A 22,468-nucleotide genomic window follows, 5' to 3' on the forward strand; every position below is an offset into this window, starting at 1 on the left:
CAACATGATTTTGTCTGCGTAAGGGTGAGGTAGGAAAGCTCCACCCTAATGCACTGTTGCACACCTGTGCAAAACAAAACACCTATAGTTAAAGTCCTTAAAGTTGAAATACTCACCTTGTTTAGGCAGAACCTCTCTAAACATTGATTTGACTTCAGGCATCGTGCTTGGGTATCTGTTAATGTACTGCAAGGACAAGTTATTATTATGCAGCATAAGACTTTGGATATTTTTGTGAAACTTGCGCAACTGAATTTGACCCCAAAACATAAAAGAAAATTCATTTGCAATATTTTTATGTACTGTTGTGAAATATTCATGTTGCTGAAACAAAATATAATATTCTTTCTACAATTTTTAGATTTAATATGACTTATTATATGACGTATTTCGTTATATTTACGTACGTTGTTTAGCTTGTTGATTAATAACGACAATCCAAAGGATACACCAGTCCTGTTGCACGATAAACACCTTGCTATGAGCGTATATTAATAAAAAGCAGTAAATAAATATAAAAACACGGTTAAAGGATTTACCGTTTATCGAATCAGCTTGTATTATGTACACTTCCGGTCCAGCTTCTTCTACATGCGTCACTCTCGCGAGACAGGCGAGCCGATGCTGCCGCCTCGTGCCACTGACGTGCTACTAACGTTGTGATCAATTAAAACAGATAAATAATAATGATATTATAAATAAATCATAAATTATTTATTAATATCCACATATCGTATTTATAATGCGAGGAAATTCAAACTTAACATAAAATGTTTGCAATAGACGTTTACGTCTTCATTTATTTTCACAGAAACTTTACAATATTTTAAATACTGAATGATTTAAGTTCTATTATTATTAATAAATTGTAATTAAAATGTGTTGTACTTTTATGTTTATGTTTGTATTTGCATATGCATAAAATGTTTTTGGTAAAAGTGAGATTTTACGTTTGGTATAAACTGTATTACATATTAAATCAGTTATTTAACATGAAATTCTTGCCATAAAATTATAAATTTCCGGATAAATATATCCAGTCAATGTTTACCCTGCTGACATTTCAACATGCCAGTTTGATCAAAATGATCAACGAAGCCTATTTGTATGTTGTAAATTACATTCTATAATTGTAATTCATTTAATTTCGCTAATTTAGTCATTATTAAGTAATTACACATTATTAGACGGTTTATTACAGCACGCCTGCATTATTTACTCAATTTGTTCTGACCTCTAAAACGCCACTTTCCCTACCGATCGCACCTAGGGCCGTTTAGTGCGTCCAATATTTCCAAAACAAAAATACAAGGGAGCTCCAGCCAGAAGTCTCGTGACGCGTCTGTATGCGTGCGTGTGACGCGCGCTGGGGAGGGGAGCGCGAGCTGCAGCAGCACTGCTGAAAAGGAGGAGGAAACAAGGATGGCGGAGTCACACCTCTGAAGGTAAAGCACTTTTACTGCTGTACGCGGCTCTGAAACATATTACCGCACTTCGGGCTTTATATTCGGCCCGGTAAACGTTCACGCTCGGCGGTCGAGCACGATTGATGCGGCGCTGTGCGCGTTCAGGGGGTTTCAATGCACTCTTTTGTTCAGTCCCGGAATGGCCGCTGCTCTCTATGTGTGTGCGTGTGTTTGTGCGTGTGTGTAAATGTATTTTCTTTTTCTTTTTATACATTTTCCATAAGCTAACTAAAATGTTTAGTAAGAATAGAATAAAAAAAGCAAATGCACCGAGAAGGAATATTATAGTTGGGGGACGCGTCTGCGCGTCACCCGGCTGTAAACAAAAGAGTAATTTTGTCCCAAAATGGTCATATAGAGACAGTCAACAAAGCTTTACTGGCACGATTTTTAACATTTTTGACATTCCCAGCGCGTGTTGTCTAATTATAGCGCAGGGATATTTATACTAAAAACAATTAAAGTGAACTACATATACAGCAATAAAGGAGAAGATAAAACACAAATAAATACACCTTTATCACTGTCAGTTTAACAGACTGAAAAGCACGACTGCTGCCGCGCGTTCACGCACGGGCGAACGCACGCACGCACGCGCACGCACTCGCTGCGGATCGAGCTCTTCCCGCTTCGAGCTCGAGCTGCTACGAATGCCGTTTGGCGGATGACAGTTTGTTTTCCACAGCGGGCCCGTCTGACAAGAAGAGCGGATTTTCACGCCCTTAACTACCGGGATTGTAACATCTCCTCGTCAATATGAGACCGCTTTCTCCGACATGTTAGCGTTTGGTAAGAATTAGAAAGTGACATTTGAGTTTTGTGTTGATTTTTTATGACGGTCTCGCGCAGCGCTAATGCTGTTAGCTTGCTAGCCACAGCTGAAGGGTGGCTAATGCTACCTTAGAGATTTTTTAGCCAGAATGTCTGTTAATAATGTCATATATAAGGACGAAGCAAGCGGGCCCAGATGGTTTACACTGGTTTTAATAATAAATGTCGTGTTAGCTGATGTTCGTGTGACAGGTTTGGGGTTTGTGTGGTTTACCAGAATTGTTAGCTTGTTAGTGCAAAACAGACGCTTTGCACCCTTTCACACATCAGATAAGGCTGCTTCTCAAATTCCTTCTGCCTTAAATCGTTTGATTTCACATGTAGGTGTGCTTTGAGTAAATAAACTATAGCTTTAGGGGTTTCTGAAGCATAACGTACCAAATTTGACATATACAGTTTTTTCTTTATTGTCATTGACCTATGTATATGTTTTCTCCTTTATGTTATTGTTTGTCTGTGCAGTCAGTGTTAAATATAGGCTGTGTCAGATGCTTTAGTACAGACTGAGGGGCAAAGTCTTTAATCTGATAAAATGTGACATATGCTAATATGTATTGTATTGAATGAATTTTGTAAGTGGGTTTGGCTGTTTTATAAAGCCAACATCCCAGTATACACAACCCATCTGTGGTGTGGTACATCAGAATAAGTCATTTTCAGATCTTCATTCAGAAAGGCAGATTTCACATGCATCTGATTTCAGGATTTCAGGATGCATAATTCCTAGAGATGATGTAAGGATGCAAGAAATGTGTGTGCTATGAAATTAATGCAGTTTTTCTGCAGTCGGTTGCAAGATTAGAAGAAAGTAGTGCAGGATGACCCCTGCCTTTCAGTGCTGTGCAGCAGTCTTCGCCCACAACACGCATCCAGAATGGCTTCGGTTTTCTGCATTTAGCTATTTGGATTCTTTTCTGTGCGTTTCATGTTTCTAATAAGAGATAACTGATATAGAAAGTTTGTGACCTTGTCTTTGATGTCCAGGCTAATCTAATGATGAGCATCAAAGTATGGTTTTACATTGATTTCACATTGATTGCAATCTTTTGCATGGTCTTACCCAGTCAGTTTTAAAGATATCAAGATTATATTTTCACAGAATTAAATCACAAAAATGACTTCAGATGGGTTAGACGGTCACAGTATTTCAAATAATTGTCCAACAATTCGGGTCCTGTAATGTTTATTTTTTTAGTATCTGAAAAATAGAGGAAACAGATTTCAACAGAGCACTTATAACAATCAGAAATGGTCTTATATTAGGACTTTTTAAAGGTGCCATAGAATAAAAAACTGTATTTACCTAGGCATAGATGAATAATAAGAGTTATTCCTCCTCCTTATGTAAACCTCATGCATGCAAGAGACCAGGCCAATCTCAACATAACACCAACTGTAATGTAACAGTCGAGATGTACGCCCTAGCATATTTACTAATGTGAGCTGCTGGCATGAGCCGCAGAGCCAATCAGAGCAGAGCTCAACATTATTATTCATGACCCTTCAAATAGGGCAAATATAGACCATTTAATTCAAAGGACAAATCCTAGGGTTGTATATGGACATGTAAAAAACGTTACTGGATGAATTTTGCACTTAATAAAGTTCAATACCTTATATGTAAATATCAAAGAACAATTTAACAGATTATTTCAATGCATTCTTTGGTACCTTTCTTTAACAACGTGTGAATGTACAAAAGCAGCAGTAATGAAAGAGCCAAAACTCTACAATTGGCTGAAACTGATACAGCCATTTAAGTATTTTCCAGAAAAAGGAAAGGGTGGTATTACTGTGCAATAACATGTTAGTTGGTATGGTTGCTGTGGTGACAGAATTTTCCCACCGGTTAATCAGCGCGTCACAAAGTGGGAGCGGCTTATAAATGCGCATGCAGACGTGCACATTTTACTTTCACTTTTGAATTACGCAACTGTTTAAATGCAGTTCTTGCGTACGCTGCGTTAAGTCGCGTATGAATTTGCGTGCAATGTGAGTGCAACAGCTAGTAATTAAGTGCTTGAGTCAATATGCGCAGGTAATTCTCACAGAACCCGCCAGTCCCAAGCAGAGCAACCCATAAAGCGCTGCTTGAATGATGGGTTTATTATTTTTCTTGATGAAAAACACAACAACAAAACGATCTTGCTTATTTTAAACATCATATATGTATTATAACAAAAACAAATAAGCACGCGCTTCTGCCATCATCTGGTGGTCAGTCAGCTCGCCTCGCACACTCTGATAAGAATAAATGAAATCTGACTGCTTCTGCTCTGGGATGTGACGCGCGTTCAGCTCCGCTAAATTAAGGCAGCAGACACATTCAGTTGTAAGTGTTTGGTCTCTGTAACAAAACTAAATGATTTAATTACATGAAAATATCAAAACGACGATGAAAGACGGTGTCGCGGTGGGCAAGTGATCTAACCGGTGAGAGGCTGAAGCACCGGTAATCACTGTTTCACCGACTATCGCGGCAAGCCTAGCACAGAAAGGAAAATTCTCGGCCGAAGCCCAATAAAATGAAACGCTCCGAAGGCCGAATACAGATTAACTGATAACTATTTATTTTGCCAATTTTATCACGATTGCACCAAGTTACAGTTTTAGAATTTCCCTTTTACTATATTTATTTCACATTATTAAACAATGAAATTTTTTAACATTACAGCAGAAATTATAGGGCCTTTTACATATTCATCAGGGCTGTAACGATAAATCGCATGTTCCATTAAAAAGACCTGTCTAAAATTGTTTCTGCATCGCAAGGCTGCGATTCTGTATTTAATGCGCAGCTTGTGCATGTACTATGTACTATGTTTCTTCAAAAATACAGAATGTTGAGCAAAAAGCTGACATAACTACATTTTTGTGAAGGACTCCAATAAAGAGCGATGATCAAAACATACACAGAGTTTAAACAGTTTTGGCCTGCTTATGGGTTTTATAAATTGTGTAAGAGCACAACCTGGTGGATAATAGCGGAAATACAGATTGCGTGAAAAACTTGTCATGGGCAGGGAAACGTTTTCTCATAATTGATTGTCGGGGAAAGCGTTAAGCAGTCTGTAAACAGTAGGGGTGTCACGATTCTCCAAATCCTCGATTCGATTACATTTTCGATTCTAAGGTCACGATTCGATCCGATTCTCGATTTTTACATATTTTTTTTTTTGAAGACAAAAATGATATGCCATTATTTATTATTATTATTATTATTATAGTTTAACATAACATGCACATTGCACAACCCGCATGGGGGTTTGTGGGCTTCACTTAACGCGAGAGCTTGTAGAAAGAGGATTCATTCTTGCACGCACATGGATTTAATGCACATGAACTTAATGCGCGTGTCTTGGACTCATTGCATCTGAAATAAATCCAGCATCATAAGCAGCTGCGCTTCTCTCTGTCTCACGTGCACTCGCTCTCGCATCTGTCCGAAGTCTAAACATAAACTAAAGTAGTAATCCTTATGTATTTGTTCAGTTTTATGTGTTTCATGTGAGCTGAGGCAAACTATCCATTTTGTTTAAATATAACCCGCTGCATATTTGCGCCTCCCTCACTCTCGCGCACGTGCAGAGAGCTGCGCTCTGTCCAAAGTCAGATCACTAGTAATCCTGTTTATGATATGCATTTCAAGGAGTTGTAGCATACCTCGTGTTTAAAATATGATCGCATTCCGCTGGACAGATGTTTTTAAAGGCATCTCTAAGAGTTTTTTTCCCTCGCTTGGCAAGCCGACCGGACGTGACATGGGGGCATGGCAGCATCGACGATCCCATTTTTTTATTCGAAGTTCGAAGCTGTGACTTAATTTCGATCGATTTCGATTTAAAATCGAAATCGTGACACCCTTAGTAAACAGTGTGGGGGTAAACGCGTCATCTTTTTCAAAACGTTAAAGGAATAGTCTACTAATTTTCAATATTAAAATATGTTATTACCTTAACTAAGAAGAGTTGATACATCCCTCTAGCATCTGTGTGCGTGCATGTAAGCGCTGGAGTACTTCAACTCGCCTGAAAAATCCACTCCCCTTCTCCCCCTCATTATGGGAGAGGGGAGGTGTTACTGCGCCGAGTCGAAGTACTCCCAAAAGCGCTGTTCCGCCATAGAATATAGTTCCTCTTTTAAATCCGCTTAGAAAAGCGCTACGTTTTATTTTGTACCACCAAACTTGCTCGTATAACTACTCGTCTTAAATAGGAAAAACGTTGATGTGTTTGGTCACTTTTAACTTTATCTCTGAGTGGTACCATTGAATGAATGGGGCTAAGCTAAATGCTATCGAAGTGTCGCAGCGCGCCCCAGCGCTTACGTGCACGCACACAGATGATAGAGGGATGTATCAACTCTTCTTAGTTAAGGTAATAACATAGTTTAATATTGAAAATGAGTAGACTATTCCTTTAAACATGTCAGACGCATTTGGAGGGTTTTGCATCTGAGCGCTTCACTTTTTTTCTATGTGTTGGGTTCTGTGTTATGGAATGTTTTTTTGGTCTTTTTTAAATTAATTAATTAAATTATAAAATAATTAATTAAATTATAAAATAAAAAATAAAATCGCAAAATATGTCCCAAATTTGAAAATTAAATGCTAAAATAAAAATTAAAACATTATTTCATTTTCATTTTTAACGTGATGAAGCATCATTCCGGCCAAATTAAAAAATAAAATTAAATTGATGATTTGACATTTCATTTTCAATATAATCTTGAGTCAAGACTGACAATATTAAAATAAAAAGGCAAGCTTGAAAAGGAATCTGTAAATATTTTTTTTAAAGGCTTTTTATTCATGCCCAAGCAATAATAGGGACAAAATTAAAATGTAAAGTTCAGTTTTAATTTTATGTTCTGTTTAAATTATTTGTTTTCATTTTCTTTTTCGTTTTCATTTTCATTTTCAACTTGTATGCAAATTCAATGTTAATCAATGGGTGGCGTTTACTTGCTTAAAAAAAAGGGGATTGGCTGAAGCAGCGTTGCCAACTCAGCGACTGTGTTGCTAAAATAGCGACTTTATTGCTACATCTAGCGACTTTTAGGCCCATTTAGACAAACTTAGCGAATGTTTGGATGAATCTTAGCTTCACATCTGTACAGATAGGCTACTGTGTCGCTTGTACAGGCCCACGAGTGCCGGGTGGCGCTGTCCCGGTGAAATGTGCGTCTGGTGTCTCTGTGCATGGAGCTGGGCAGTGTAGGAGCTGACGCGTGGATGGGATTCGCGTACATTGTTTACATTTCAAAGGAGGAACAAACAATAAAAAGTGGCTGGTCCGCTGTTATATATGTGCGTATTTTCACACATCTGGTCCGGTGAGGCGTCAGTTTAACGAGCTGATACACCGACCAGTCACTTACTTTTAAATGAACATTATCTGTTTATTTAGCCTATGTGTTGTCTGTACAAGTATCAGAACTTGCGTCCTTTGTGAAATGCGAGTCTCTCGGAGTCTTCTGTGTACACTGCACTGGACACAACATACAGTTCTTCTGACCATAGCTGAAGCGTGGAAGACGAGCTACGCACATAAGGGCTGTGACGATATCACAGTAATACTGCATCACTGCTGTAATAAGATGCCAGCTGCGGTGATGTCACGGCCGCAACCTTATAAAGCGCGTCATGCCCAAGTGCTCTGATTTCTTGAACTGTACCAACTCACTCCCTGGTTTTAAACCCCTGCGCGAATAACAATATCTCTGCAAGAAAATGTCAGAGCCATGCCCATGAAAGTTCATGTGCAAGGAGTCCGAGCCACACGCATATTAAGCTTTCTCATTCAAGGAGAAGCACTGTGCTGGTCATGATAATGACAGCATAATAATAATTTAAAACTATAATGGGCAAACATGACAACTATCGTTATGAAGGCAGGAGCGCGTATACTGACAGCACAACTCGATGTTTGGTATAATGCTGTGCTTATATCTGGAGCTACTGTAAGCGAATTTCTGAAAGCAATGATTGGAGTATCCATAAGTTTTGCGCAGTTATTTACGTAATGATGCAATTGTCGATTTCGTTTTGTATTCACTTTGAGAAAATCTAATTAAACATACTAACAATAATAACATTAAATAATATTTATTTTCTATATCTTTTGAGTTTAATATCAATTATGGAACAGTTTTTGTCATTGTTTGTAACCCATTTTTTGTACAATAAATTATTAAAAGTTGCAACATGTTTGGAGAAGTGTGTTTCTATTCACGGAGAGTTTACCGAAAATGAATGTCTAAAGAAATAGGAATCAGGTTTTGCACAACTCATCAGAAACAATCTTAAACTCTGCATGTTCTTTCTGCAGGTTTTCAGGTTGTTATTCTATGAAATGTATTGTATAAAATGGGTTATAAACGATGACATAAAAGGTCTATAAATCATTGTATATTCAAAAGATATAAAAAACAAAAGTTAACATATAGAAATACATATTATTTCACATTGTTATTGCTAATATAATTTGTTGTTTTAATAATATGGGGTGGGTTGTTGTGCTAACAGTCTAACCGCGTGATTCTGTTGCTTCTTCACTACGGTAAAATAAAATCCCGTACGGTCACAGCCCTACTCACAAATCAGCGTTACAAATGAGGACCACTTACAAATACCACAAAGGCTGAAGGTCTGCTCTGCCAGTGTGCCCGCTGCAAAAGTAAGTGACTGTTCACTGTATGTCCATTTTCATGAAATGCATACAAATAACACGCAGTGTGATTATAGTGCTATATATACGCCAATTTTGCAAGCATATGATACTCCAGTCCTTAACGGATTTTGGCATAATTATGTATTGCACGATAATCACACTGTGCTATGTGTATACATTTGATGAGAATGGCTGACGCCTCACCGGATCAGATGTGTGAAAATACGCACATATATAACAGCGGACCAGCCACTTTTTATTGTTTGTTCCTCCTTTCAAATGTAAACAATGAACGCGAATCTCATCCACGCGTCAGCTCCTACACTGCCCAGCTTCATGCACAGAGACACCAGACGCACATTTCACCGGGACAGCGCCACCCGGCACTCGTTGGCCTGTACAAGCGACACAGTAGCCTATCTGTACAGATGTGAAGCTAAGATTCATCCAAACATTCGCTAAGTTTGTCTAAATGGGCCTAAAAGTCGCTAGATGTAGCAGTAAAGTCCCTATTTTAGCAACACAGTCGCTGAGTTGGCAACGCAGCGTTAGCCAATCCCCTTTTTTGAGCAAGTAAATAAACACCACCCACTGATTAACATTAAATTTGCATACAAGTTGAAAATGAAAATGAAAACGAAAAAGAAAATGAAAACAAATAATTTAAAGAGAACATAAAATTATAACTGAACTTTACATTTTAATTTTGTCCCAATTATTGCTTGGGTATAAATAAAAACCCTTTTAAAAATGTTTTTACAGATTCCTTTTCAAGCTTGACTTTTTATTTTAATATTGTCAGTCTTGACTCAAGATTATATTGAAAATGAAATGTCAAATCATCAATTTAATTTTCTTTTTTAATTTGGCCGGAATGATGCTTCATCACATTAAAAATGAAAATGAAATAATTTAATATAATGTTTTAATTTTTATTTTAGCATTTAATTTTCAAATTTGGGACATATTTTGCGATTTTATTTTTTATTTTATAATTTAATTAATTATTTTATAATTTAATTAATTAATTTAAAAAAGACCAAAAAAACCTTCCATACTGTGTGTGTCGAGGTATTTATCTGGGAATGTTTGGTCGTTTTACGCTTTCGCTTATGCCGGACATGCTCTGTGAAGCCAGTGGTCCTTTTCATAAGAGACTTTATCAAGTGGCTTTTCTGCAAAATATTGCAGCTTTTGTATTTATGGGGAGCTAATTTAGGGCTGTAAGTTGTGCTGGGCTCTCCTGCATCTAATTTAAAAGACATAACATAGCATCTAAACTTGACAGTGGTAACATACAGGCCTTTTATGTCATGCCATGAATCAAAGTCCTCTAGTGAGTTGCTGTAATGCTGTTTTGTAATAAACATGTAGCAATATTAGCATTAAAGTGACCAGTTTATAAATTTTACAATGCATTTGATTCTTTTTGCTTGATTTCATATGGGAAGGTCAGCAATATCTTCGCTGCTGTGATTTTCTCTGCCACTACATAGATTGTACAATTTTAAACCGTATTATGCTTTCTGCAACCAATAAAAGTATAGTACTTACAGCTCCATGCAACACTTCACCATGTTTAATTCTGTGTTGGATTTTACTTAAAAAAAAAATCCCACAGATTTCGTCAAGGCCTTCATAGACCACTGGTCATGAATGATACTTCAGTCCTTAAGTCTCTGGGCACTGTGCCGATGCTTCCATAATTATGACAGCAACTGATTTTTTTATGTACCAGATATTGCTTGTGATATCAGCAGCTTGAGTTTTATCACTTGTGAAATGACAGTGCGGACAGTCAGTCCTAAAGATTAGATCTTTATCAGATTTGTATGCCGTATAAACAAAGTCATAGAGACTTGGGCCTGGGATGTTTTTTTTTCTTTGCTTGCAAAGAAACCACCAACAACAGTCTAGCATGCTAGATATAATGTTACATAATGTTGCTTTATTACTAGTAGTAGTATTGTACTGAAGCTGAATTCTTTAGCCCTAAAGGTCTTCTGACCTGCGGGATGCCTGAGCTTTGAAGAGCACTCCTAAAGTTATTCCCTGTAGCATTAACCTTTCCCAGGCTCTGATCTGGGATTGGTATAGGCTTGCATGCACAACACTTAAACATGCACACGCTTATAAATTTTACTGTACAGCACATGCTCATGCAAAGATAACATCTTGCAGAAAACCATTTCTGATTTGCTAAAGCATTGGCGCATGCAATTTTCTGTGACTGTTGTTGTTCAAATTTTGTTACTTGCCACTTATTTGCTCCTGTTTAGCTTAGTGGTGGTGTAGAGCAAGGCTATGGGTTTGAACCCAGGGAACACACATACAAGGGGGTGTGGTGGTATGACCAAAAAAGTTATGTTGTTTTATTTCAGGGTGAAAATATGATTACAGTTACTTTATTGTTGTTTTTGGAGTATACTAATATGCAAAAAATGTAATGAAAACTTTAAATTTAAATGAAAATTAAACCAAAAACTTACGCCACAGTTTTAAAGATTCATGAATCTCAAGATATGGAGAAAATATGACAGGTGCTATGTAAGGGATAATGTGTAGGCAGCCGGTTGTTATTGCAGACATAACCCCTGACAGTATGATCGCGGAGGGTCTTGTATTAAACTGAAGGGGCTTATTTTACGATAACAGCCGGCTGCCTTTACGTTATCCCAATTATAACACGGCTAGTTACCTCATAAAAGTAAGTAAGGATTATTTAAATACTGATTTGAAATATTTTATTTGCTCATTTTTAACGAATGCAGAACTTACGCAAGGAAAACATTTTAATTTTTGGTTTTAAGATAAGACAAGACTTTGAAATGTCACGAACATGCTATAATTATTTGTAAATATAATGTATTTACTAAAAAAAGTATTAATACATTATTAAGACATATTTATATAATTTTTTTGTGTAATATTAAACTGTACCTTGCAAAATGATTTGCAACATCCTGGTTACCATGTGTTGGAGGAGGTCTTGTCACTATTTACTTTCTATTAGACTCTTTTTTTTATCAAAGATGTTTGTATGATGAGCAACTGGCACTTCAAATTACATCGGGCCAGTAGTGCAGGGGTTACCGATTTAAAAGCAAGTTTTATTTCAGAAAACTTTGTGATGCTTTTGTGGAATTGATGGACATTGGGAGTATATAGACAAGTATGATATCACTAATAATGTGCTTTTCTTTCCTTTGTAAGATTTGTACTTAATTTTTTTTTAATGTTCTATAATTTTTTTCTTTCGATACGCATAGAAAACTCAGTTACAGTTTACCGCCATATCAACCAGTCCTAATACTTACAAAATGTATTCCTTGTAATGCACTGGCAAATGCATAAGGCATACTATGCCTATATACACTAGCTGACAAGAGCAGCTGATCAACTACATAAAAATCTAGTGTAAATTTCGTAATGGCTTGACCACTACAGGGCTCCAGACTGCCACCAAATGGTGGCATTTTGCAACCAAAATTTATATCCAGTCGCACATGTGTGACCAGTAAGTTTTACCTTTTTTTTGTGATGTGACACTGAATTAAAAACAGCACATTGTACTTTCTGCATCTATCATCAAAGTATTTATTAGTAATACAGTGTATTATTTAGTAAAAATGTGAATATTTGGTTAGCATGTTGATTTATGGTATGTGCCCCTAAATTTTCTGGTTGTGCCCCTAAAATTTTCAGTTGGGGGGCCACTGTGCTTCTAGTGAAAAAAGTTAGTCTGGAGCCTTGCACTATGGCAATACTTGGGCATGACAATTATGGCAAACACCAAGTGTAACCTGTACTGTAGAAAAAAACTTTAGATTTTAGTATCAACCTGTTACTGATGTATTGTTTTGTTTTTTTATTGACATTCATACTTTCCAAACCTTTACAACTGATCTCAAATGTTACTATTTCAATTCAATTTGATGCTTGTCGATAAATGAGAAGCCTACAAACTCTATACATGTGATGCATAACAGAAAAATATGTGGGATTTAATTGTACTTAATTGCCTCAAATGGCCAAAGTGATTTCATGTTTCATCTTCGTGAAATGGCTTGTGGTGTAAACATACAGGAAGGAACTGTTTGCTGGTTAGCAGATCAAATGCGGTAATGACGAAATTAGGCCTTCACCATTAGGGAAGCGCTTGAATACATTTTTCACATCCTAAATTTGAAGAATAATTTCATCTCCAATGCTGTAATACTAAGGCATCCATGACAATCAGATTGCTTGAGGTTAAAAATCCTGAGATTTCCTTCTGTACAATGCGTGCCCAAACTAAACCTTTTGTCTTTTGTTTGTTTGATTGTTTAACAGCCCAAGGATATGAATCCTGGCAACATATCTGTGTACAACAGCTCTAGCCCAGCTGAGGGACAGAGTGAACAAGCATGAGGCTGCTGGCCTCCTCGCCACATCGACTACAGCAAACACGCATTTCCCCAATGGAGTTTTAAGCCCTTTAGGAGTACAGACTGTCTCGGCCCACCAACACTAGTGAATGAACACACAGGTATGTATGAGCAGAGACCGATATAACAGCCCCTTCCCTTTGGTTTAACACCAGAGCTGCCCCTGAACAACGAACAAAATAGTCGAGAGAGAAAGAGAGGGAGAAAGACTGAGGGTCCCATGTGCCATTGGGCTGAGGGGCTTTCGCCATGAGCAGCACTCTGGGCAAAGATAAAGACTCTAAGGAGAGGGAACCCAAAGCGGAAGGGAAATCCAAAACCAAAGGGAAAGATGCCAAAGATGGTAAGAAGGACACAAGCGGCGCTTCGCCCGCCGTGGCCTTTACCTTGGATAGCACGATAAAGCGTCCCAACCCGCCGCCCAGCACCCGCAAAAAATCCAGCAATGCGGAGGTCATCAAGGAGCTGAACAAGTGCCGCGAGGAAAACTCAATGCGTCTGGACCTGTCCAAGAGATCCATCCATCTGTTGCCCTCTTCCATCAAGGAGCTAACCCAGCTAACCGAGCTGTACCTGTACAGCAACAAACTACAGAGTCTCCCGCCGGAGTTGGGCTGCCTGTCAGGGCTGGTGACGCTGGCGCTCAGCGAGAACTCTCTCACCAGCCTGCCCGACTCTCTGGACAACCTGAAGAAGTTGCGTATGCTCGACCTACGGCATAACAAACTGCGGGAGATTCCTGCCGTGGTCTACCGCGTCGCCTCTCTCACCACGCTCTACCTGCGTTTTAACCGCATCACCACCGTAGAGAAAGACATCAAGAACCTGTCCAAACTTACCATGCTCAGCATCCGAGAGAACAAGATTAAACAGCTGCCCGCGGAGATCGGTGAGTGACCTGTCGCTTAATACTATAAATTAAATTCGGAATAAGGAATAGTTCACACAAAGTGAAAATTCTGTCATTCACCCTCATGTTGTTTAAAACCTGTATGACAGGCAGTTATTAATTTAGCAGAATGGTCATGCTGGCATAAATTATACAATGAAAGACAGTTGGCATGGACGTCAACATAGGACAAAAGGAAAGCACTCTAATAATAGTTTGTATGATGCTTTATTGTCAGGCATATATGCAAATGCAATTATTTGAGAGCCCTAGTTTAAGCAAACTCGAAAGTTTATATCAAAATAAGTAAATATGAAGATTAAGAAGAGTAAACAATGACAAAAATTTTCTTTAAACTTTTCTAGAGAGTCTATTTCTGCTGTGTCCATTAATAAATGAAAAATATTGTTTCCGGTTATTTTCTAGGTGAACTATGTAACCTGATTACCCTGGATGTAGCACACAACCAGTTAGAGCACCTTCCTAAAGAGATCGGCAATTGCACACAGATCACAAACCTCGACCTGCAGCACAATGAACTGCTTGACCTACCTGAGTCTATAGGTACCTTGGAACTTATTTTACGTTGACAGCTGTTGGACATTTGGATCTAGACCAGTGTTTTCCCAAACCTGGTCCTCGAGTACCCCCTTCCAGAAAGTTTTAGATTTAAAACATCTGATTCAAGTAATCAGTCACCTTTCAGAATGAATAACATGTCACCCTATCAAGGTGTTGAGTTAAATCAGGTGTGTTAGATAAGGAGACATCTATAACTTTCTGGAAGGGGGTACTCGAGGACCAGGATTGGGAAACACTGATCTAGACCATCAGTCATAGCTGTAGAGTTTGTGTTTATCACGTTCCTTCACTGTTTCAGGTAACCTGTCAAGTATAAACCGTTTGGGCCTGAGGTACAACCGTCTATCCGCAATCCCTCGATCCTTAGCAAAGTGCCGAGAACTGGAGGAGCTTAACCTTGAAAACAACAACATCTCGGTGTTACCAGAGGTAAGGCGTGCTTTGAATTTAAATCTTATATTGTTTGTTCATTCATATCTTTTACGTATAACATCAAATCTATGCTCCACAGGGGCTTCTCTCAAGCCTGGTCAACCTGACGAGTCTGACGCTGGCACGAAACTGTTTCCAGTCTTATCCAGTGGGTGGCCCTTCCCAGTTCTCCACCATCTACTCTCTCAACATGGAGCACAACCGTATCAACAAAATCCCTTTTGGCATCTTCTCTAGAGCAAAAGTGCTCAGCAAGCTCAACATGAAGGTAAAAGCAAGCTCCTTGAGATTATGTGTCTCCAACTTTGTTTCTGAAGGGCACTTGTCCTGCAGACAGCTCCAGCCCCAATCAAACACACCTGAACCTGCTAATCAAGTTGGTCAGGGCTACCTAAAAATTAGATACAGGTGTGTTTGAGTAAGGTTGGAACTAAAATAAGTAGGACAGGTGCCCTCCAGGAACAGGGAACCGAGTTGGAGACCCACGTCCTAGATCATTATATTATAACATTTCTTTCAATTTTATAGGACAACCAGCTAACATCTCTTCCACTGGATTTTGGGACATGGACCAGCATGGTGGAGCTAAACCTGGCAACAAACCAGCTCACCAAGATTCCAGAGGATATCTGCGGCCTTGTGTCTTTAGAGGTGGCGTACTATTCTGTATTGTAATAGATAAGTTGGTATTACAAGACTTTCCGGTTGTTTTGTTTTGTGTGCAAGCTCATTCTTACACATTCATTCACAACATATTGTCATATAGGGGCTCATGTTGTTCAGGATCATTATTTTAACTCACTGTTTTCTTTTAGGTTCTCATATTGTCCAACAATCTCTTGAAAAAGTTGCCTCATGGGATTGGGAGTTTACGGAAACTAAGAGAGCTTGACCTGGAGGAGAACAAACTGGAGTCTCTCCCAAATGAGATTGCCTACCTTAAGGATCTACAGGTAGGACATTTACGGCAGTGCAATCCATTATAATCTGCATCAGTCATCTACATTAGCAGTTTCCTAAGGCAGCATACTGTTGTATAGCTCATAACCGACTGATTTGAAATGCTTTAAAATGCAAAGAGAGCTGCTCACACACCCCACACTATTAGTGCACAAGGCCTAGGTACTCTAGTTTTCAATGTGATGTCTTTATGCAAAATCAAGAATTCAAGAAATGTGAGATCATTGTGGCTAGAATATTGTGAAACAGAACTTATGTATGTTCATGAGGAAGGATTGGATCTGATGTGACTCTGATTAGCTATAGATCTGGAGTGACTCTGATTTCACGATTCAGATCTGGAGTGACCCTGATAATATTAGATCTTGAGTGACTCTGGTTTGATACAGATCTGGAGTGACTTTAATTTGTTTCAGACCTGGAGTGACTCTGGTAAGATTTTGATCTGGAGTGACTCTGATAAGATTCTGATCTGGAGTTACTCTTAATAAGATTCAGATCTGGAGTGACCCTGATAAGATTCTGATCTGGAGTGACTCTTAATGAGAATCTTATCCGGAGTGACTCTGATTTGATACAGATCTGGAGTGATTCTTAATAAGATTCTGATCTGGAGTTACTTTGATAAGATTCTGATCCGGAGTGACTCTGATTTGATGCATATCTGGAGTGACTCCGATAAGATTCTGATCTGGAGTGACTCTGGTTTGATACATATCTGGAGTGACTCTGACAAGATTCTGATCTGGAGTGACTCTTAATAAGGTTCTGATCTGGAGTGACTCTGATTTGATACATATCTGGAGTGACTCTGACAAGATTCTGATCTGGAGTGACTCTTAATAAGGTTCTGATCTGGAGTGACCCAGATCAGATTCTGATCTGAAGTGACTGGTTTGATACATATCGGGAGTGACTCCGATAAGATTCTAATCTGGAGTGACTCTGATAAGATTCTGATCTTTAGTGACTGATAAGATTCTGATCTGGAGTGAGACTGATTTGAGACAGATCTGGAGTGACTCTGATAAGATTCTGATCTGGAGTGACTCTGATAAGATTCTGATCTGGAGTGACTCTGATAAGATTCTGATCTGGAGTGACTCTGATAAGATTCTGATCTGGAGTGACTCTGATAAGATTCTGATCTGGAGTGACTCCGATAAGATTCTGATCTGGAGTGACTCTGATAAGATTCTGATCTTTAGTGACTGATAAGATTCTGATCTGGAGTGACTCTGATAAGATTCTGATCTGGAGTGACTCTGATAAGATTCTGATCTGGAGTGACTCTGATAAGATTCTGATCTGGAGTGACTCTGATAAGATTCTGATCTGGAGTGACTCTGATAAGATTCTGATCTGGAGTGACTCTGATAAGATTCTGATCTGGAGTGACTCTGATAAGATTCTGATCTGGAGTGACTCTGATTTGAGACAGATTTGGAGTGACTCTGATAAGATTCTGATCTGGAGTGACTCTGATAAGATACAGATCTGGAGTGACTCTGATAAGATTCTGATCCGGAGTGACTCTGATTTAAAACAGATCCGGAGTGACCCTGATAAGATTCTGATCTGGAGTGACTCTGATAAGATTCTGATCTTTAGTGACTGATAAGATTCTGATCTGGAGTGACTCTGATAAGATTCTGATCTGGAGTGACTCTGATAAGATTCTGATCTGGAGTGACTCTGATAAGATTCTGATCTGGAGTGACTCTGATAAGATTCTGATCTGGAGTGACTCTGATAAGATTCTGATCTGGAGTGACTCTGATAAGATTCTGATCTGGAGTGACTCTGATAAGATTCTGATCTGGAGTGACTCTGATTTGAGACAGATTTGGAGTGACTCTGATAAGATTCTGATCTGGAGTGACTCTGATAAGATACAGATCTGGAGTGACTCTGATAAGATTCTGATCCGGAGTGACTCTGATTTAAAACAGATCCGGAGTGACCCTGATAAGATTTAGATCTGGAGTGACTCTTAATAAGATTCAGATCTGGAGTGACTCTTAATAAGATTCTGATCCGGAGTGACTCTGATTTGATACAGATCCGGAGTGACCCTGATAAGATTTAGATCTGGAGTGACTCTTAATAAGATTCAGATCTGGAGTGACTCTGACTTGATGCTCTGAAACTTACTGTCACATTTCATGTTTTCTTTGCACGTTTCATGTTTTCTTTACAGAAACTTGTGTTGACCAATAATCAGCTGACCACTTTGCCAAGAGGGATCGGTCATTTGACCAACCTAACCTACCTGGGCTTGGGAGAGAACCTACTGCAGCACCTACCTGAGGAAATCGGTATGATGTCACTTCTTCCCTCAAACACAAACACCTTCATGCCTGTATGAAACTCACCATAGGTTTTCTCTTTTTTCCTATCACAGGTACACTGGAGAACCTTGAGGACCTGTACCTAAACGACAACCCTAACCTGCACAGTCTGCCATTTGAGCTGGCCCTATGCAGTAAGCTGTCCATCATGAGCATAGAGAACTGCCCACTCAGCCACCTCCCACCCCAGATTGTCGCTGGGGGCCCTTCATTCATCATCCAATTCCTCAAGATGCAGGGGCCCTACCGTGCCATGGTCTGAAATGGTCCTGCTCGAGGCTCACACACTGTATAAACAAATCCAAAAAAAGAGGAAAAACAGAATCGCTAGTCGACGTTATCTTCAAAGACATCGACACCATTATATCTTGGACAGGAAACTGCGTAACTCCAAATGGAGGAATCATAGCCAGTTAGGTCCCCTTTACCCAGTCGAGAAGAACACGACGTCTAGACTTCTGTTGCCAAAATTAATGAATCATCATTAGTGATTCTGAGAAAAGAGACGCTCTTAAAATGTTTCAATCATTTTGCCAATTTCTTGAAAGTCATTATAGGGGTTCTTGGCGCCAGGAAAAACAGTCGTATGCAAAAACAAACATCATTTTTGAAAAACAACTTCATTTTTGCTGCTGCTGCCGCCATACTGTATGTTAGTTGTTTCTTTGTATTATTTTTTGTTTGTTTTATTTTTTATTTATTTTATTTTTTTTAGACAGAAATCTTGTCCCACAACCAAAAGATTTTTATTGTACAGAGGACCTGTTTGGAAGCAGTGAACAAATTTTGTGTTGATTGATTTTTTTTATTATTATTAATATTATAGAAATTGTGCCTATCCAGTGCAGTTGGGTAGTTTGTGTCTGAACATAATTATCCAAGAGGTTTTAATACAAAATGGATGAATTTACTAAAGCATAATTTATTCAGTAATTCCTTAACATTTTGTAATAATCCTCGATTACTTCCTCACTCCCTTTTTTCAACATTCATTCCTCTTTAATGTCAAGCTAAGACACATTGCTACGCCTAACGTTGCTAAATTCACAGCCAATCGTAACAAGGTGATATAGGAACCAAACAATGCAGCGTAACCGAATCGAGAATTGACAACAAACTAGTGCTGAGTTTGTGAGTTTAAAGGAGTCGGCAGTGTAGGTGTAGGAGGTCTCTGATCGTTCACTTGTTCGCCATATCTACAGTGTTGTGTCCTATCGGTTTGCATCGACATATCGGGTGCATATCAGGCCCACATTTACTGTGAGGAATGCCAAAACACCCATTCTGTTCACTTTGAAGGATTTCTCGGTTAGATACGCACGTATTTTTTTCACAACACGGACCCTCGACGTGGTCACCAGATTTAGTTTCATTCACCGTCACTCTTATGCTGCTGCTTTTAATGCACTTTGTACTGATATTTGGCATCCACCTCAAGTAAAAGGGTCACGATTTTTCACGTTACCAATTAAACGAATGAATGGGGCATTTTTATTATTATTTCCAAAGTATTTTATCTTTTATTTTATTGTCTATCCTGTATATTTTATAACAACGAATGAAAACGTTTGCATCAGCAAATTTAAATGTTAACTCATTCTTTTTAAGGCGATAATTCTCTCTTTATTAAATGTTTTGATTTCAACTTTTCTGACTAGTTTGTGTTTCTGTATATTTAAATTTCATATCACAGGCATCCTTTGGTTTCAAATGGTGCAAATCATCAAGTATTGATTGATAGTAAGACCCATTATGTTTTGATTATACTTTTATTTTAAATGTGGAATCGTTCAAGTAAAAATGTATTTTCTTTTGGTTTAGTATTATATCAAGTGACTGTACATTTACTCCACTTCTATTTTATCAAGCCAAATGTCTTTTGTTAGGATTGTGTTAATTTTTTCTTTCCCTCACCTTTCGTTTATATCGCTGGCAGCAGTGTAAAGACTCGCGGCTCTCATAGAGGCACTTCACAATAGTGGGGGCACGAAAACGGACACGAATTGCTGCTTTTTATCAACCAGCAGAACCTGTTGCTGCTTTATGGACCTCCTAAAAAACGTAATGCTGTAAAAGAACCGACCCGGACGAGATGTTACGGACTGGGCTCCCGGGGACGGTTCTACCAGCACAGACGTTCTGCTACAGATGAAACCCCTCTGGATCTGTTCGGCCAATATACGGTGCATATCTGGCGCCTGATGCAGACGCTGAATAATAACTAGAAAATGGAAAAAACACAAACGTTGTAAAAAGGGCTTTCTCTGTTCATGCTTAATTATACACCAGAGGCATTGCATTCCTGGTTTTGTATAAAAGCTTAGAACTGTACATTTTCCTTTTTTCTTTTTTTTTGTGCGAGCGTGCGTGAATGTGAGTGCGAGGGAATAGTTAGATGTTAACAAAATGGAATTATTATGTGACAATAAATGCCTTTTTGAATACTTCAAGTGAGACGTGCATTAGGGACACGACATTGTGACGTGTTCCATTTACGGTTTTTATTTTATCAAGCATTTATGTGCCATTTATGCAGGGGCGTCGGGCCGATTTTTAAGTGGAAAAACGAACAGTTCAGTTTCGGAGAGCATTTATCGCAAACCAGGAATGTAGTAGTATGACGAATAGTGACAGCACGGTTGTAATCAGCCAGGGTTTTGATTTTGTAACGTTCTGGTGAATCCACACATGATTGGAGCTTAAGGGTTTGTTTATTTTTCCTATTGTCTGTGCATTTAGGTCATAGAAAAACTGTATCAATGAAGTTCATATCCATGATCATTTTTGTAGGAATGTGTTATATGTTTCCTGCTTTTTTGCCTTGCTATGTATAGGAAACAAGCATGTTGATTTTCGTTTGTTTTTACCCCCCTTTTTTAAAATTCATATAATTGTCTGGGTGGGGCAGGGATGTAAAAATAAGTACGAAACATGTTGCTCTTTCGTAACTGCAAAATGTTTTTATTTTTACGATTCATAGGGTATCAAGTGATGTGCAGACATGTTTAACATTACTTTCTCTCTAGAGGAACGGCCTTAAAGGTGAATCTCTTGGTTTCTTTCTTTCTAACTCAGCCCAAATGAGTAACAGGACCCTCTTCAGTCAGTCAAGTCTTTGCTTTGATAAGCATTCTTCAAATAAATGTTCATTTGACTGCCTTACAAATGTCACATTTGCTCATCTCTGACCAGCCACACATTGTTTTCAGTCCACATCAAAGCCAGGCTAATTAGCTTATTTCATAACTTTTATGACTACTATTATAAAATGTGAAAAATAATAATAATAAATGTCCACATGCATTCTTTAAAACCCTTATTGATCCATCTAAAAGTAATTATATTAACAAAAATTATTTAATATTAATGAAATATATATATATATTTTCTAATAACATCTTAAGTGTTCCGTATAGGCCTTTAAGTTTTCAATTGAAGTAAATCTGTACAAATCCAGGATTTTTTAGCTAAATTTTATAGCCTTGTCCCTGACTTTATGTTTCCAGTAGGTGTCGCTGGTTCATTGCTTCTTGCTCTCGGCTCTTCTCATTGACAGTGGTGATTGATCACCCATAATCAGAGTTAACACTATTCCTTTTCATTATCTATTTAGTCTGCCACTTAATAAACTATCCTATAACTCAGTTATGTTTAGAAATATCACCAGAGCTCCCAATATTATGTAATATCAGAAAATGTGTGCTTTCTGTCATAAAACGTCATGAAAGCCTTGTAATAAAGATAGCTACCAAATGATGAAAGTCCCAATAATAATAAAAACAACAATAGTAACAATAATACTAATAAACATTAGTTATTATTATTTATTATCATTTATTATCATAATCATCATTACCAT

The 22,468-nt window shown here is 38.2% G+C and overlaps 1 protein-coding gene across 2 annotated transcripts; it reads left to right on the forward strand.

Moving 5' to 3' along the window:
- The first annotated feature begins 1,354 nt into the window (after nucleotides 1-1,354).
- Nucleotides 1,355-21,780, forward strand: shoc2 (SHOC2 leucine rich repeat scaffold protein). 2 transcript variants are annotated; one of them, XM_065259660.1, is made up of 9 exons: nucleotides 1,355-1,445; nucleotides 13,301-14,284; nucleotides 14,711-14,848; nucleotides 15,165-15,295; nucleotides 15,378-15,566; nucleotides 15,827-15,949; nucleotides 16,114-16,251; nucleotides 18,459-18,576; nucleotides 18,663-21,780. In XM_065259660.1, the coding sequence occupies exons 2-9, from the start codon at nucleotides 13,645-13,647 to the stop codon at nucleotides 18,869-18,871; spliced, it is 1,686 nt and encodes a 561-aa protein (XP_065115732.1). In that variant the 5' UTR covers nucleotides 1,355-1,445; nucleotides 13,301-13,644; the 3' UTR covers nucleotides 18,872-21,780. The 2 variants fall into 2 exon arrangements, with proteins under 2 accessions (XP_065115732.1, XP_065115731.1); XM_065259659.2 differs by lacking the exon at nucleotides 1,355-1,445 and adding an exon at nucleotides 2,073-2,255.
- The last annotated feature ends 688 nt before the right edge of the window (nucleotides 21,781-22,468 follow it).

Source organism: Paramisgurnus dabryanus, chromosome 24 (genome assembly GCF_030506205.2).
Source record: "Paramisgurnus dabryanus chromosome 24, PD_genome_1.1, whole genome shotgun sequence".
In the NCBI taxonomy this organism is placed as follows: Eukaryota; Metazoa; Chordata; class Actinopteri; order Cypriniformes; family Cobitidae; genus Paramisgurnus; species Paramisgurnus dabryanus.